The following is a 15449-nucleotide window of genomic DNA, read 5'->3' as shown; positions in this document are numbered from 1 at the left end:
AGTCTTTCACGTTCTTTCTCAGGTTTATTCTTTGTTAATTTTAAGCTATTATAGAGGAAATATTTCTCCTAATTTCTTTTTCAAATGTTCATTAACTGCTGATTCTCATATGTTATTTTATATCATCCTTATTATGTTGAAGTTCATTTTATCTATTCTTAGTGTCTTCAGGGCTTTTATAATGAGAACACGTGGAATTTTGTAAAATGCCTTTTCGGCCTCTTCCAAAATCACTATTCTGTCCTTGGGTTTATTTATATAGTACATCACATTCCTCAAATTGCCTGTGTTTCACTAGTCTTATATCTTTGGGATAAATTGGACTTGGTCATGGTGTGTGATCTTCTTAATGTTATTTTGAATTATTTTACAAGTATTGTGTTCAAAATTTTACATCAATAAATTATTCAGGAAATTTGGTCTGTGGTTAATTTTTGTGTAGTATTATTAGTTAGGTCTGATATCAGGTTAATATTGCCTTTTTGGCTTAGTTTTATAGCATGTTTTTCATTTCTACTTTGTAGAGTAGTTTGAGAATCATTCAAATTCTATCTTTTTCAGAAGTTTGGTCAATTCAACCATGAATCTACCAGGCATGGGCTTGTTGTTCTCATTGTTGTCATTGTTGTGGGGAGATTTTTTTTTTTTTTTTTGTATTTTTTTTATTAACTTGAGTATTTCTTATGTACATTTGGCAAACATCCCTTCCCCCCCCTTCCTTATGGGTGTTCCCTCCCCACCCTCCCCATTGCCGCCCTCCCCCGACAGTCTAGTTCACTGGGGGTTCAGTCTTGCAGGGGACCCAGGGCTTCTCCTTCCACTGGTGCTCTTACTAGGATATTCATTGCTACCTATGAGGTCAGAGTCCAGGGTCAGTCCATGTATAGTCTTTAGGTAGTGGCTTAGTCCCTGGAAGCTCTGGTTGCTTGGCATTGTTGTACATATGGAGTCTCAAGCCCCTTCAAGCTCTTCCAGTTCATTCTCTGATTCCTTCAACGGGGGTCCCGTTCTCAGTTCAGTGGTTTGCTGCTGGCATTCGCCTCTGTATTTGCTGTATTCTGGCTGTGTCTCTCAGGTTCGATCTACATCCGGCTCCTGTCAGTCTGCACTTCTTTGTTTCATCCATCTTGTCTAATTGGGTGGCTCTATATGTATGGGCCACATGTGGGGCAGGCTCTGAATGGGTGTTCCTTCAGTCTCTGTTTTAATCTTTGCCTCTCTCTTCCCTGCCAAGGGTATTCTTGTTCCCCTTTTAAAGAAGGAGTGAAGCCTTCACATTTTGATCATCCGTCTTGAGTTTCATTTGTTCTAGGCCACTAGGGTAATTCAAGCATTTGGGCTAATAGCCACTTATCAGTGAGTGCATACCATGTATGTCTTTCTGTGATTGGGTTAGCTCACTCAGAATGATATTTTCCAGTTCCAACCATTTGCCTACGAATTTCATAAAGTCGTTGTTTTTGATAGCTGAGTAATATTCCATTGTGTAGATGTACCACATTTTCTGTATCCATTCCTCTGTTGAAGGGCATCTGGGTTCTTTCCAGCTTCTGGCTATTATAAATAAGGCTGCAATGAACATAGTGGAGCACGTGTCTTTTTTATATGTTGGGGCATCTTTTGGGTATATGCCCAAGAGAGGTATAGCTGGATCCTCAGGCAGTTCAATGTCCAATTTTCTGAGAAACCTCCAGACTGATTTCCAGAATGGTTGTACCAGTCTGCAACCCCACCAACAATGGAGGAGTGTTCCTCTTTCTCCGCATCCTCGCCAGCATTTGCTGTCACCTGAGTTTTTGATCTTAGCCATTCTCACTGGTGTGAGGTGAAATCTCAGGGTTGTTTTGATTTGCATTTCCCTGATGACTAGAGATGTTGAACATTTCTTTAGGTGTTTCTCAGCCATTCGGCATTCCTCAGCTGTGAATTCTTTGTTTAGCTCTGAACCCCATTTTTTAATAGGGTTATTTGTCTCCCTGCGGTCTAACTTTTTGAGTTCTTTGTATATTTTGGATATAAGGCCTCTATCTGTTGTAGGATTGGTAAAGATCTTTTCCCAATCTGTTGGTTGCCGTTTTGTCCTGACCACAGTGTCCTTTGCCTTACAGAAGCTTTGTAGTTTTATGAGATCCCATTTGTCGATTCTTGATCTTAGAGCATAAGCCATTGGTGTTTTTTGTTCAGAAATTTTTCCAGTGCCCATGTGTTCAGATGCTTCCCTAGTTTTTTCTTCTATTAGTTTGAGTGTGTCTGGTTTGATGTGGAGGTCCTTGATCCACTTGGACTTAAGCTTTGTACAGGGTGATAAGCATGGATCGATCTGCATTCTTCTACATGTTGACCTCCAGTTGAACCAGCACCATTTGCTGAAAATGCTATCTTTTTCCATTGGATGGATTTGGCTCCTTTTGTCAAAAAAATCAAGTGACCATAGGTGTGTGGGTTCATTTCTGGGTCTTCAATTCTATTCCATTGGTCTATCTGTCTGTCTCTGTACCAATACCATGCAGTTTTTATCACAATTGCTCTGTAATACTGCTTGAGTTCAGGGATCGCGATTCCCCCAGAAGTCCTTTTATTGTTGAGCATAGTTTTAGCTATCCTGGGTTTTTTGTTATTCCAGATGAATTTGCAAATTGTTCTGTCTAACTCTTTGAAGAATTGGATTGGTATTTTGATGGGGATTGCATTGAATCTGTAGATCGCTTTTGGCAGAATGGCCATTTTTACTATATTAATCCTGCCAATCCATGAGCATGGGAGATCTTTCCATCTTCTGAGGTCTTCTTCAATTTCTTTCTTCAGAGTCTTGAAGTTCTTGTTGTACAAATCTTTTACTTGCTTGGTTAAAGTCACACCGAGGTACTTTATATTATTTGGGTCTATTATGAAGGGTGTCGTTTTCCCTAATTTCTTTCTCGGCTTGTTTCTCTTTTTGTGTAGAGGAAGGCTACTGATTTATTTGAGTTAATTTTATACCAGCCACTTTGCTGAAGTTGTTTATCAGCTTTAGTAGTTCTCTGGTGGAACTTTTGGGATCACTTAAATATACTATCATATCATCTGCAAATAGTGATATTTTGACTTCTTCTTTTCGATCTGTATCCCCTTGACCTCCTTTTTGTTGTCTGATTGCTCTGGCTAGAACTTCAAGAACTATATTGAATAAGTAGGGAGAGAGGCAGCCTTGTCTAGTCCCCTGATTTTAGTGGGATTGCTTCAAGTTTCTCCATTTAGTTTAATGTTAGCCACTGGTTTGCTGTATATGGCTTTTACTATGTTTAGGTATGGGCCTTGGATTCCTATTCTTTCCAGGACTTTTATCATGAAGGGGTGTTGAATTTTGTCAAATGCTTTCTCAGCATCTAATGAAATGATCATGTGGTTTTGTTCTTTCAGTTTGTTTATATAATGGATCACGTTGATGGTTTTCCAGATATTAAACCATCCCTGCATGCCTGGGATGAAGCCTACTTGATCATGGTGGATGATTGTTTTGATGTGCTCTTGGATTAGGTTTGCCAGAATTTTGTTGAGTATTTTTTGCGTCGATGTTCATAAGGAAATTGGTCTGAAGTTCTCTTTCTTTGTTGGGTCTTTGTGTGGTTTAGGTATAAGAGTAATTGTGGCTTCATAGAAGGAGTTGGTAGTGCTCCATCTGTTTCAATTTTGTGGAATAGTTTGGATAATATTGGTATGAGGTCTTCTATGAAGGTCTGATAGAATTCTGCACTAAACCCGTCTGGACCTGGGCTCTTTTTGGTTGGGGAGACCTTTAATGACTGCTTCTATTTCCTTAGGAGTTATGGGGTTGTTTAACTGGTTTATCTGTTCTGATTTAACTTGGTGCCTGGTATCTGTCTAGGAAATTGTCCATTTCCTGCAGATTTTCAAGTTTTGTTGAGTATAGGCTTTTTATAGTAAGATCTGATGATATTTTGAATTTCCTCTGAATCTGTAGTTATGTCTCCCTTTTCATTTCTGATTTTGTTAATTTGGACACACTCTCTGTGTCCTCTCGTTAGTCTGGCTAAGGGTTTATCTATCTTGTTGATTTTCTCAAAGAACCAACTTTTGGTTCTGTTGATTCTTTCTATGGTCCTTTTTGTTTCTACTTGGTTGATTTCGGCTCTGAGTTTGATTATTTCCTGCCTTCTACTCCTCCTGGGTGTATTTGCTTCTTTTTGTTCTAGAGCTTTTAGGTGTGCTGTCAAGCTGCTGACATATGCTCTTTCCTGTTTCTTTCTGCAGGCACTCAGCGCTATGAGTTTTCCTCTTAGCACAGCTTTCATCGTGTCCCATAAGTTTGGGTATGTTGTACCTTCATTTTCATTAAATTCTAAAAAGTTTTTAATTTCTTTCTTTATTTCTTCCTTGACCAGGTTATCATTGAGTAGAGCATTGTTCAATTTCCACGTATATGTGGGCATTCTTCCCTTATTGTTATTGAAGACCAGTTTTAGGCCGTGGTGGTATGATAGCAGGTATGGGATTATTTCTATCTTTCTGTACCTGTTGAGGCCTGTTTTTTGACCAATTATATGGTCAATTTTGGAGAAAGTACCATGAGGAGCTGAGAAGAAGGTATATCCTTTTGCATTAGGGTAGAACGTTCTATAAATATCCGTTAAGTCCATTTGGCTCATGACTTCTCTTAGTCTGTCTACGTCTCTGTTTAATTTCTGTTTCCATGATCTGTCCATTGATGAGAGTGGGGTGTTGAAGTCTCCTACTATTATTGTGTGAGGTGCAATGTGTGTTTTGAGCTTTAGTAAGGTTTCTTTTACGTATGTAGGTGCCCTTGTATTTGGGGCATAGATATTTAGGATTGAGAGTTCATCTTGGTGGATTTTTCCTTTGATAAATATAAAGTGTCCTTCCTTATCTTTTTTGATGACTTTTAGTTGAAAATTGACTTTATTTGATATTAGAATGGCTACTCCAGCTTGCTTCTTCACCATTTGCCTGGAAAGTTGTTTTCCAGCCTTTCACTCTGAGGTAGTGTCTGTCTTTGTCTCTGAGGTGTGTTTCCTGTAGGCAGCAGAATGCAGGGTCCTCGTTGCGTATCCAGTTTGTTAATCTATGTCTTTTTATTGGGGAGTTGAGGCCATTGATGTTGAGAGATATTAAGGAATAGTGATTATTGCTTCCTGTTATATTCATACGTGGATGTGTTATGTTTGTGTGCTTTTCTTCTCTTTGTTTTGTTGCCAAAACGATTAGTTTCTTGCCTCTTCTTGGGTATAGCTTGCCTCCTTATGTTGGGCTTTACCATTTATTATCCTTTGTAGTGCTGGATTTGTAGAAAGATATTGTGTAAATTTGGTTTTGTCATGGAATATCTTGGTTTCTCCATCTATGTTAATTGAGAGTTTTGCAGGATACAGTAGCCTGGGCTGGCATTTGTGTTCTCTTAGGGTCTGTATGACATCAGTCCAGGATCTTCTGGCCTTCATAGTTTCTGGCGAAAAGTCTGGTGTGATTCTGATAGGTCTGCCTTTTATATGTTACTTGACCTTTTTCCCTTACTGCTTTTAATATTCTTTCCTTATTTTGTGCGTTTGGAGTTTTGACTATTATGTGACGGGAGGTGTTTCTTTTCTGGTCCAATCTATTTGGAGTTCTGTAGGCTTCTTGTATGCTTATGGGTATCTCTTTTTTTAGGTTAGGGAAGTTTTCTTCTATGATTTTGTTGAAGATATGTACTGGTCCTTTGAGCTGGGAGTCTTCACTCTCTTCTATACCTATTATCCTTAGGTTTGATCTTCTCATTGAGTCCTGGATTTCCTGTATGTTTTGGACCAGTAGCTTTTTCCGCTTTACATTATCTTTGACAGTTGAGTCAATGATTTCTATGGAATCTTCTGCTCCTGAGATTCTCTCTTCCATCTCTTGTATTCTGTTGGTAAAGCTTGTATCTACAGCTCCTTGTCTCTTCTTTTGGTTTTCTATATCCAGGGTTGTTTCCATGTGTTCTTTCTTGATTGCTTCTATTTCCATTTTTAATTCCTTCCACTGTTTGATTGTGTTTTCCTTTAATTCTTTCAGGGATTTTTGTGTCTCCTCTGTATGGGCTTCTACTTGTTTATTTATGTTTTCCTGGAATTCTTTCAAGCATTTTTGCGATTCCTCTCTGTAGGCTTCTACTTGTTCTCTAAGGGAGTTCATCATGTCTTTCTTGAAGTTCTCCAGCATCATGATCAAATATGATTTTGAATCTAGATCTTGCTTTTCTGGTGTGTTTGGATATTCCATGTTTGTTTTGATGGGAGAATTGGGCTCGATGGTGCCATGTAGTCTTGGTTTCTGTTGCTTGGGTTCCTGCGCTTTGCCTCTCGCCATCAAATTATCTCTAGTGTTACTTTGTTCTGCTATTTCTGACAGTGGCTAAACTGTCCTATAGGCCTGTGTGTCAGGAGTGCTGTAGACCTGTTTCCCTCTCTTTCAGTCAGTTATGGGGACAGAGTGTTCTGCTTTCGGGCGTGTAGTTTTTCCTTTCTACAGGTCTTCAGCTGTTCCTGTGGACCTGTGCCTTGAGTTCACCAGGCAGGTCACTTGCAGCAGAAAAGTTGGTCTTACCTGTGGCCCCGAGGCTCAAGTTGGCTCATGGGGTTCTGCCCACGGGCTCTCTGCGTGGCAGCGACCAGGAAGATCTGCGCAGCCTCTTCCGGGAGCCTCCGCACCAGGGTTCCAGATGGCCTCGTGTTTTCCTCTGGAATCAGTAATGTGTGCAGAGAGCAGTCTCTTCTGGTTTTGAGGCGCGTCTGCCTCTCTGAAGGTTTAGCTCTCCTTCCCACGGGATTTGGGTGCAGAGAACTGTTTACCCGGTCTGTTTCCTTCAGGTTCCGGCGGTGTCTCAGGCAGGGCTCCTGCTGCTCCTGGGCCCTCCCCCACAGGAACCCAGAGGCCTTGTACAGTTTCCTCTTGGGTCAGGGATGTGGGCAGGGGTGGGCAGTGTTGGTGGTCTCTTCCGCTCTGCAGCCTCAGGAGTGCCCACCCGACCAGGCAGTAAGGTATCTCTCCCACGGGTTCTGGGAGCAGAGAGCTGCTGCGGGCCGGGATCCGCGGGTGTGGGACTTCCGGTAAACACAGGACGTGCCTGGTCCTAGAGGGATTCTGCCTCTGTTGTCCTGATTCCACCCGGCAAGTCACTTGCAGCAGATAAGTTAGTCTTACCTGTGGCCCCGAGGCTCGAGTTCGCTCGCGAGGTTCTGCCCACGGGCTCTCCGGGGTGGCAGCGACCAGGAAGATCTGTGCCGCCTCTTCCGGGAGCCTCCGTGCACCAGGGTTCCAGATGGCCTCCGGTGTTTTCCTCTGGAATCAGCAATGTGTGTAGAGAGCAGTCTCTTCTGGTTTCGCAGGCGCGTCTGCCTCTCTGAAGGTTTAGCTCTCCCTCCCACGGGATTTGGGTGCTGATTTTGATTTTTTTTTTGGTAACTTCGTTGTGTGCTTGGCATGAATGTACTTTGCAAATGACAGCACCACATCACAACGCCACACGAAATAAATGTAGGAATGCTCTTCAAACCTGGAGGCCTCAGGTCAGACACTGCAGACTTACTAACGTGTAACTGAAGACAATTTCATCTTATATAGTCCAAGTAATCAAAAGTGCCCTGGAATCTTTATCAGCTCTGACCTCTCTCCTGAGCTTGGACCTGTGAAAAACAGTAATCCCCCTATCCATCCACTTACGTTCACTCACTCACTAGACAGATCGAGCACACTGATGTGCTAGCTACTGTTCCCAAGAACAAACGAGGCCAAGTCTCTGCTCTTGGGTAGTTTAGCAATGCAGTGACAACAGTATACATCAGCACAGGAGATAGTGTGACTGCATATAGACAGCAAGAACCTGCAGAGAAACGGGTCAGCACAGCTGCATGGGTTAGGGTTTGCCGTGGTTTGAATATGCTTAGGCCATGAGAAGTGGTGGGATTAGGAGATGTAGACTTGTTGGAATAGGCCTGACCTGGTTGGAGGAAGTGTGCCACTGTGTAGGCTTTGAGGTCTTCTAGTGCTCAAACTCAAGCCCAGTGTGGAAGAGAGCCCCTCCTAGATACCTTTGGAAGAGAGTTTCCTCCTGGCTGCCTTTGGACTCAGCTCCTCCAGTACCATGTCTGTTTTCAGGCTTCCCACCATGATGCTAGTGGACTAAACCCTTGAACCTGTAAGCCAGCCCCAACTAAATGTTGTCCTTTATAGGAGTTGCCTTGGTCATGGTGTCTCTTCACAGCAATGGAAACCCTAGCTAAGACAGGGTTAAATAGGAAGCAGAGTTATTATAAAATATAAATATACATATTTGATCTGGAAAGATGACTCAGCATTCAAGAGCCTTTCTTGCTTCTGCAGAGGACCTGGGTTTGGTTCCCAGCACCCGCACAGTGGCTCACAACTGCTTTTAATCCCAGCTCCAGGGCGTCCAGTGCCCTCCTCTGGCCTCTAAGGGCCCCTGAATGCATGGAATGCACCAAAACTCATGCGAGCAATACACATATACATTAAAATAAATGAACAAATAATGTTTCTTAAAAGAATGGGTTTGGAGAGATGACTCCGCTTGGTATAGTGCTTGATTTTTGCAAACCTGGGAATCCGAGTTCAAAATCCAGAACTCATGTATATATTTTAAAAAGCCAGGCATGGTGCTGACACGCACTTGTAACCCCAGCACCAGGAAGCAGTGACAGGCGGGGCTCTGAACTCATTGGCCAGAAAGGGGATGGCTCCTGAAGATTGTCCTCTTGCCTCCATACCACATGCTCACAGTTGTGCAGGCCCACACATGAACACACACACACACACACACACACACACACACACACACACACACACCCCAAAAATTAGGGAATATATAAGAATATGAAATTATATAACTGTGGAGCAAGCTAAGGAAGCAATGTGCCCAAATAGAACTAGGTGAGAAAGTGGTCCACTTCCCCACCACTGGCCAGCCATGCCAGGAGGGAACCCCAGCAACTTTCTTGGTAGGGAAGTCTGTTACGCGAAGCAGGGCTGAGGGAATAGAAGACTCCTCGGCTTCTCTTGTACCTGGGGAGCACCAGGGTCTCCTAACCAACCTTGCTAAGGCTTCCCTTAACTCCTTCAATCCGTGTGTGGCAGTGTAGCACAGCAGAGCAGCGCTGAACCGCAGGTCCTGCTCACCCCTTCCCCGAGACCCTTCTACTGTGGCCTTGAAGGTGCTCTTGAGGCATCTTTGCAAGGCCCACGCACTGACAGACTCCTGCAGACCCAACCCACACACTGAGCTCTTCTCTTGCTCTCCTAAACAACGGCTTCTTCCCCCATCCCAGAATAATCAGAAAGTTGCCAGGGGGTATTTGGTCTTTTCACCCCCGCCGTCTGTCAGACTGTAGAGCCCCTCTCCCTTACCTTCTTCTCCTTGCTAACCTTTCCGTCCACTTGCTCAGGCACAGCTTCCTCCAAGAAGCCTCAGTGACACCTACCAACACATGTGCCTGCCTCATCCGTGTTCCCCCAGGATCCTTCCTGCCTCCCTCTTGGCTCTTACCTCACTCTTGTGGAATTACAGGCTTACTTGTCCATATGCCTCTCTTGACTGTGAAGAAGTGAGAAAAGAGCTGAGGCCGGGGGTGATGCAGGTACCCGGTATGCATTTGTTCTGAATTTACCAAAACCTACAAGAGATGCGCAAGAATATGTAAATACGTGTTTTCTGCAATGTTGTTGTGAAAGACAGATCACAATTTTTCTCTATAGGAAGACCTCAATTTATAAAAGAGATAGTTGAGAACTATTGGAAAAATTCGCACCATGGAATAAAGTGAGAGACTAGAAGGGGCCGGGTGTAGCTGTAGTTGAGGCTCGTCTCCTGGGACTTCGTGACTTTGCCTCTTCTGACAGCTCAGTTTTACACTGTTGCTTTGAAGTTGGAAAAAAAAAGGGGGGGCCTTTTAAACTTTTTTTCTCAGAAGCAATAAATTGCTTTTACCACCCCATCCTAATTTCACACTCACGTTCTTCCTAATTTTCTCAGAACGAGAAGCTCTGTCTTGGACAGGAAAAGCCAAATTTTCCCTTTCAGTGGGAGCTGACTGACCTGTCTCCTCCTCGTCATCTGTTCTAAGGCGCCATCTGCCAGGAAACATGTTCTCACGTCTTCCTCATTCTTTAAGCTTTGTGAGGCAAAAGTTATCAGGGGAGGGCTTGGTTCATCAAAAGGGAGCTCTGATGAATATTTATGCAGACATGAACACCCCAGGTGTGGCCTTCCAAATCCTGCTTCCTGTCCCCCCAAAGAATAATGTAATCCCCGAAGACGAAACGAGGCGATAGGGCTCATTATTCCCAGGTGGTATTTTGTCTCAGGTCCTGGTGTAGAACTGAGCCAGGTCTCCTTTCTGAATGAGGTCCATCTTGGATGCCAGCCCTCTCACCAAGCAAGAAACCTCAATCCTACACACTGTAGGCTGGGGGGAAGCATGTGTGTGGTGTTAGCAGCCCCAAGCAGCAGTGATCCCGCAGAACAACCCACTTACCTTCCATACCTGTTAGATTGCCTCCTTCTGTCGGCTTCATCATTTGGGGCCAGGATAAAACACTTGGACTAAGGGACTGCAGAGATGATGTGGGGTCATTAGCAGTGTCTGCTCTTGGAAGGTCCCCGCTTTGGTCCCCAGTGCCTATGCAGCATCTCATAACCATCTGTAATTCTAGTTCTGAGATCCAATATTCTCTTCTGGTCTCCTTGGGCACCTTGACCACACAGGACACATGTACACACATGCATGGAAACAGTCATACGCATAAAAATAAGAATAAGTCAATCTTAGAGGAAAAAGATACTTGGACAGGACTCCATGAGCTAAGGGGTGAGCCTTCAAAGTTCCCAGTCAGAGAAGGCCTTCATCCCACGTTCACAGCAAGGAGGATGCACTGGGACTTCTGACAAGAAGTCATACTTGTTTAGTGAGAGATAACAAAAGGATGATGTTGTCATCTTAATATGTCTACTAAGTGTCATGCGCTTGAAACTTAACCCCACATTTTTATTCTAATAACATTTGGAGGTGATTACATCAGGTACTTGTCAGAGAACTAATACACAGATTAATGGATTATAGAGCAGGTGGTTTTAATCTTTATTATTTTCATCCTTTTAGAATTTCATATAACTAATTCTAGATCTACCCCAACCCCTAACCCCTAACTTTGTGTCCTTTTAAAAAAGATGTGACTTAAAGCTGAGTGGTGGTGGCATATGCCTTTGAATTCAGCACTGGGAGGCAGAGCCAGGTGGATTTTTGAGTTTGAGGCCAGCCTGGTCTACAGAGTGAGTTCTAGGACAGCCAAGGCTATACAGAGAAACCCTGTCAGGAAAAACAAGATAAAAGTATGACTTAAATACAATACAATTCGTGCTGACAATATACTGCTAGGTATGAGGCCATCCACCAGAGTGTGTTTGACCTGTGAAGAACCACCCCAAAGAAAACTGACTGTCCCAGTAGCCATCAACTATCTGTAGTTCCTCAGTGAAGGCTGGAGGCTCATGAGGCCCTGCCACTCTATGATTCAGCGTCGACTGGCTTGATCTTGTACAGGTCTTTTGCTGGCAACCACAGCAGTTCATTAGTGTAGCAATCTCATCACGTCTAGAAGACACTGTTTCACCCTGACCTTCCCTGACCCCTGGCTCTTAATATTTCTGCTCCCTTTTCCAGGATGGCCTCTGAGCCTTTGTAGGGGGGGGTCTCAGTTGTCTCATTTATGACTAAACACACAATTCATTCATTCATTCATTCATTCAGTTTTGCAAAAGCATGCTCTACCTTGGTTTGCTTACACTGCCTCGTCAATGTGAAGTCAACTATCAGGTGGCATGAAACAAGAAGCCACACCAGACACAGAATTGTTGATGGGGCCTTGCTCCTGAACATTTTAGACTCCAAAAGCATGCCCTCGAAAGAAAATCTCCAAACTCAATGAAATATATGATCTCAGATATTTGTTACAAAAACAAAAAAAGAGCTCAGTTTTGAAGAAGTGGTTCCAATGAAGCAGGAAAAGATTTGAATTCTGATTAGTGAGATTAGAGGGAGGTGGTTGGGACAGAGGGGCGCTTTTACATCCAAAGGTCAGATTTGGAAGTGAAGTTCGCAGTGATGAGTCTCCTCGAGGCAGACAACTCACGAGGGAACCAGGCACTAAAGGCATAACAATTTGAGATACTTGGGGGGAATTTTTAGGATATATATAACACGTGAAGCTAGGGCCTAAACCAAAACTAGGTACAGATATGTGGTAGGGGTGAATGTAGTCGTACACTGGAGTAGCTAAAGCTCGGGGCTTTCATGTTGAGAAGAAAAACTCTGGAGCTACACTTAGAAAAGAGACAGAAGAGTCCTATGTCCTTCAAAGGTGGGGGGAGTGTGGGGACTGCCGCAGTTGTCCAGATGGACAGTCAGAAACTGCAGAAGCAAAGAAGGGGAACCAGAAGAAAGACTCCCAACACATTTCTCTAGGAACCAAAATGCAATTAAAGTTGCGAGGATTGAACCATTCCCTGGGATACATGAACATTTTTCAGTAGGGATACTAGCTACCATACTTTGACTATATTACCTCCCAAACTCAGGAGTGCCTTGTGATAGACTGAGAGTAAGAGTCTTTTCTTTTTAATGTGTACACTGTAGCTGTCTTCAGACACACCAGAAGAGGGCATCAGATCTCATTACAGATGGTTGTGAGCCACCATGTGGTTGCTGGGAATTGAACTCAGGACCTCTGGATGAGCAGTCAGTGCTCTTAACCACTGAACCATCTCTCCAGCAAGAGTAAGAATCTTAAAGTGCTTGAAAGTGCTTCTTTTGCACAGATGGCTCTGTGAATGAGGTCAGATGCCTTGCAAAAGGGCTTGGGAGCTGGCCCTATCTTCCCCTCTGCTGTCTACCATCCACAGAAAGCAACTCTCACCAGGTAATACATGCTCTGTCAGACTTCCCAGCGCCCAGCCTGTAAATTAAAATATTCATTCTAGAAGAACAAAAGTGACTAAGACATTAGGTGATTAAGAAGCAACTATAAAACATAAAGACCTCCTTTCCAACTTGGGCCCGGCAGAATGGCTCCCGCAAAGAAAGGTGGCAAGAAAAAGAAGGACCGTTCTGCCATCAATGAGGTGGTGACCCGAGAATATACCATCAATATTCACAAGCGCATCCATGGAGTGGTCTTCAAGAAGCATGCTGCTCGGTCACTCAAAGAAATTCGGAAATTTGCCATGAAGGAGATGGGGACTCCAGATGTGCACATAGACACCAGGCTCAATAAAGCCGTCTGGGCCAAAGGAATAAGGAATGTTCCGTACCGCATCCGAGTACGTTTGTCCAGAAAGCGTAATGAGGATGAGGATTCACCAAACAAGCTCTACACACTGGTAACTTACGTGCCTGTTACCACATTCAAAAATCTATAGACGGTCAATGTGGATGAGAACTAACTGCTGAATGTCAAATAAAGTTACAGAACTGTCTCCAGGTTTTGCTTTTTCTTTTTGTTGTCTGCCCCATAAGTGGAATTTTTAGGTCTAAGGGTTATTTTGTTGGAAATTAATCTGAGAACCTCTGTTCTGGACACACAGGAAATTGGAAGTATGTGAAACATTCTTTTCAGAGAAGTCAGTGTATTAGTTGGGGTTGTGGGGTTTTGTTGTTGTTGTTTGTTTGTTTGTTTGTTTGTTTTTGAGGGGTTTCTCTGTGATGCTGCTTGTTCTGTAGACTAGGTTGGCCTGGAACTCAGAATTGACCTGCCTTTTCCTCCCTAGTGTTGCAATTAAATGTGTGCCACTGTGTATGTTTGTGGCTTTAACTACAAAAAAAAACCCAAAAACATAAAGACCTTTAGATACACACACACACACACACACACACACACACACACACTCACACACACACACACACACACACATTCACACACTCACACACACACTCACACAAACACACACTCTCACACTCACAGACACACTCATATACTCTCTCACACACACTCATACACACACATTCTCACACTCACACACACTCACACACACACACACACTCACACACACTCACACACACTCACACACACTCACACACTCACACACACTCACACACACACTCACACACACTCACACTCACACACAGCATAACAATAGTTGAATTACACTTTAAATAGTATCTGAGTTTTAAAGAAACACATCTGTAAGCTTCACTAATTTTCCCTTTCACTTTATGCAGTGCGATGTTAGTCTTTATATTTCTATAACAATACTTTATTGGCTGTATGTAATTTTATTGTACTGCATCTCATCATTCCAACTCCCCGCTGGAGTCATTTAAGCAGTATACAAGCTCTTAAAGGCCTCTATTGCTAACAATGAATTTTTGAACAAATTTCTGGACATGCAATTTCTTAGGAAAATAATTTGTGCCAAAATGGCTCTTCAGAAAGATTGTGCCCATTCACATTCCCAGCAGAGTCTGAAGGCACCGTGCCTGTTCCCTTTGCCAAGAATGTGTCTTTCTTGCTGGTGCTGTTAGAACAATATATTTGTTTACTACTGAGAATATGCTACAAAAATTCCTCTTTTTAAGATTTGGAGACTAGACAATTAATTGACTTTTCTATCAAGTTCTAAGAATTCTTACAGCATAGAAATGAGCTCTTTGTTCTATGTTTGTATTCAAATCATTTTCTCCCATGGTATGACTTTTTAAGCATTTGCTCTTTAAGTTTTTTTTTTAATTAAAAATAATCTCTTAAAATTTTTGAGACAGCCTTACCTGAGTGGCAGGATTATTTAATTAATTAATTCATTCATTTGCTCATTCATTCATTCATTTTCCATCTGGATCATAGCCCCACCTTGCTCCTCTCCTCTGAGTCCCACCTTTCCAAATCCCTCCCCAATTTCTCACTTTCCTTCACCTCAGAGAAGGGGAAGCTTCCCATGGGTACCAACCCCCCTGCACATCAAGTCCCAGCAGTACAAAGTGCATCCTCTCCCACTGAGGCCAGACAAGGCAGCCCAGCTGTGAGAAGGGATCCAAAGTCAGGCAACAGAGTCAGAGAGCCCCTGCTCCAATTGTTACAGGACCCACATTAAGACCAAGCTGCATACCTGCCACAAATAAATAGAAGACCTAGGGAAGCCCCATTCATACTCTTTGGTTGGTGGTTTAGTCTCTGTGGGTCTCCTTGGGCCCAGGTTAGGTCTTTCTTGTAGTCCTTGACCACTTCGGCTCCCTCAGTCCTTTCCTCCATTCTTACACAAGACTCCCTGATTTCTGCCTAATATTTGGCTGTGGGTTTCTGCATCTGTTTCCATCAGCTGCTGGATGAAGCCTCTCAGATCACAGCTGTGCTAGACTCCTGCCTGCAGGCACAGCAGAGAATCATTAATAATGTCAGAGGTTGGCTCTCTA

At 43.2% G+C, this 15449-nt stretch overlaps 1 protein-coding gene across 1 annotated transcript; it reads left to right on the top strand.

Annotated features, from left to right (window-relative positions):
- The first annotated feature begins 13108 nt into the window (after window positions 1-13108).
- On the top strand, window positions 13109-13538 carry LOC116902747 (60S ribosomal protein L31-like). The gene has a single exon (XM_032905094.1). The coding sequence runs from the start codon at window positions 13109-13111 to the stop codon at window positions 13460-13462; it is 354 nt and encodes a 117-aa protein (XP_032760985.1). The 3' UTR covers window positions 13463-13538.
- The last annotated feature ends 1911 nt before the right edge of the window (window positions 13539-15449 follow it).

This window comes from Rattus rattus, chromosome 6, assembly GCF_011064425.1.
Source record: "Rattus rattus isolate New Zealand chromosome 6, Rrattus_CSIRO_v1, whole genome shotgun sequence".
NCBI classification, from domain to species: Eukaryota; Metazoa; Chordata; class Mammalia; order Rodentia; family Muridae; genus Rattus; species Rattus rattus.
Note: the sequence above shows the minus strand (reverse complement) of the source record. Positions and strands in the feature narration are given on the sequence as shown.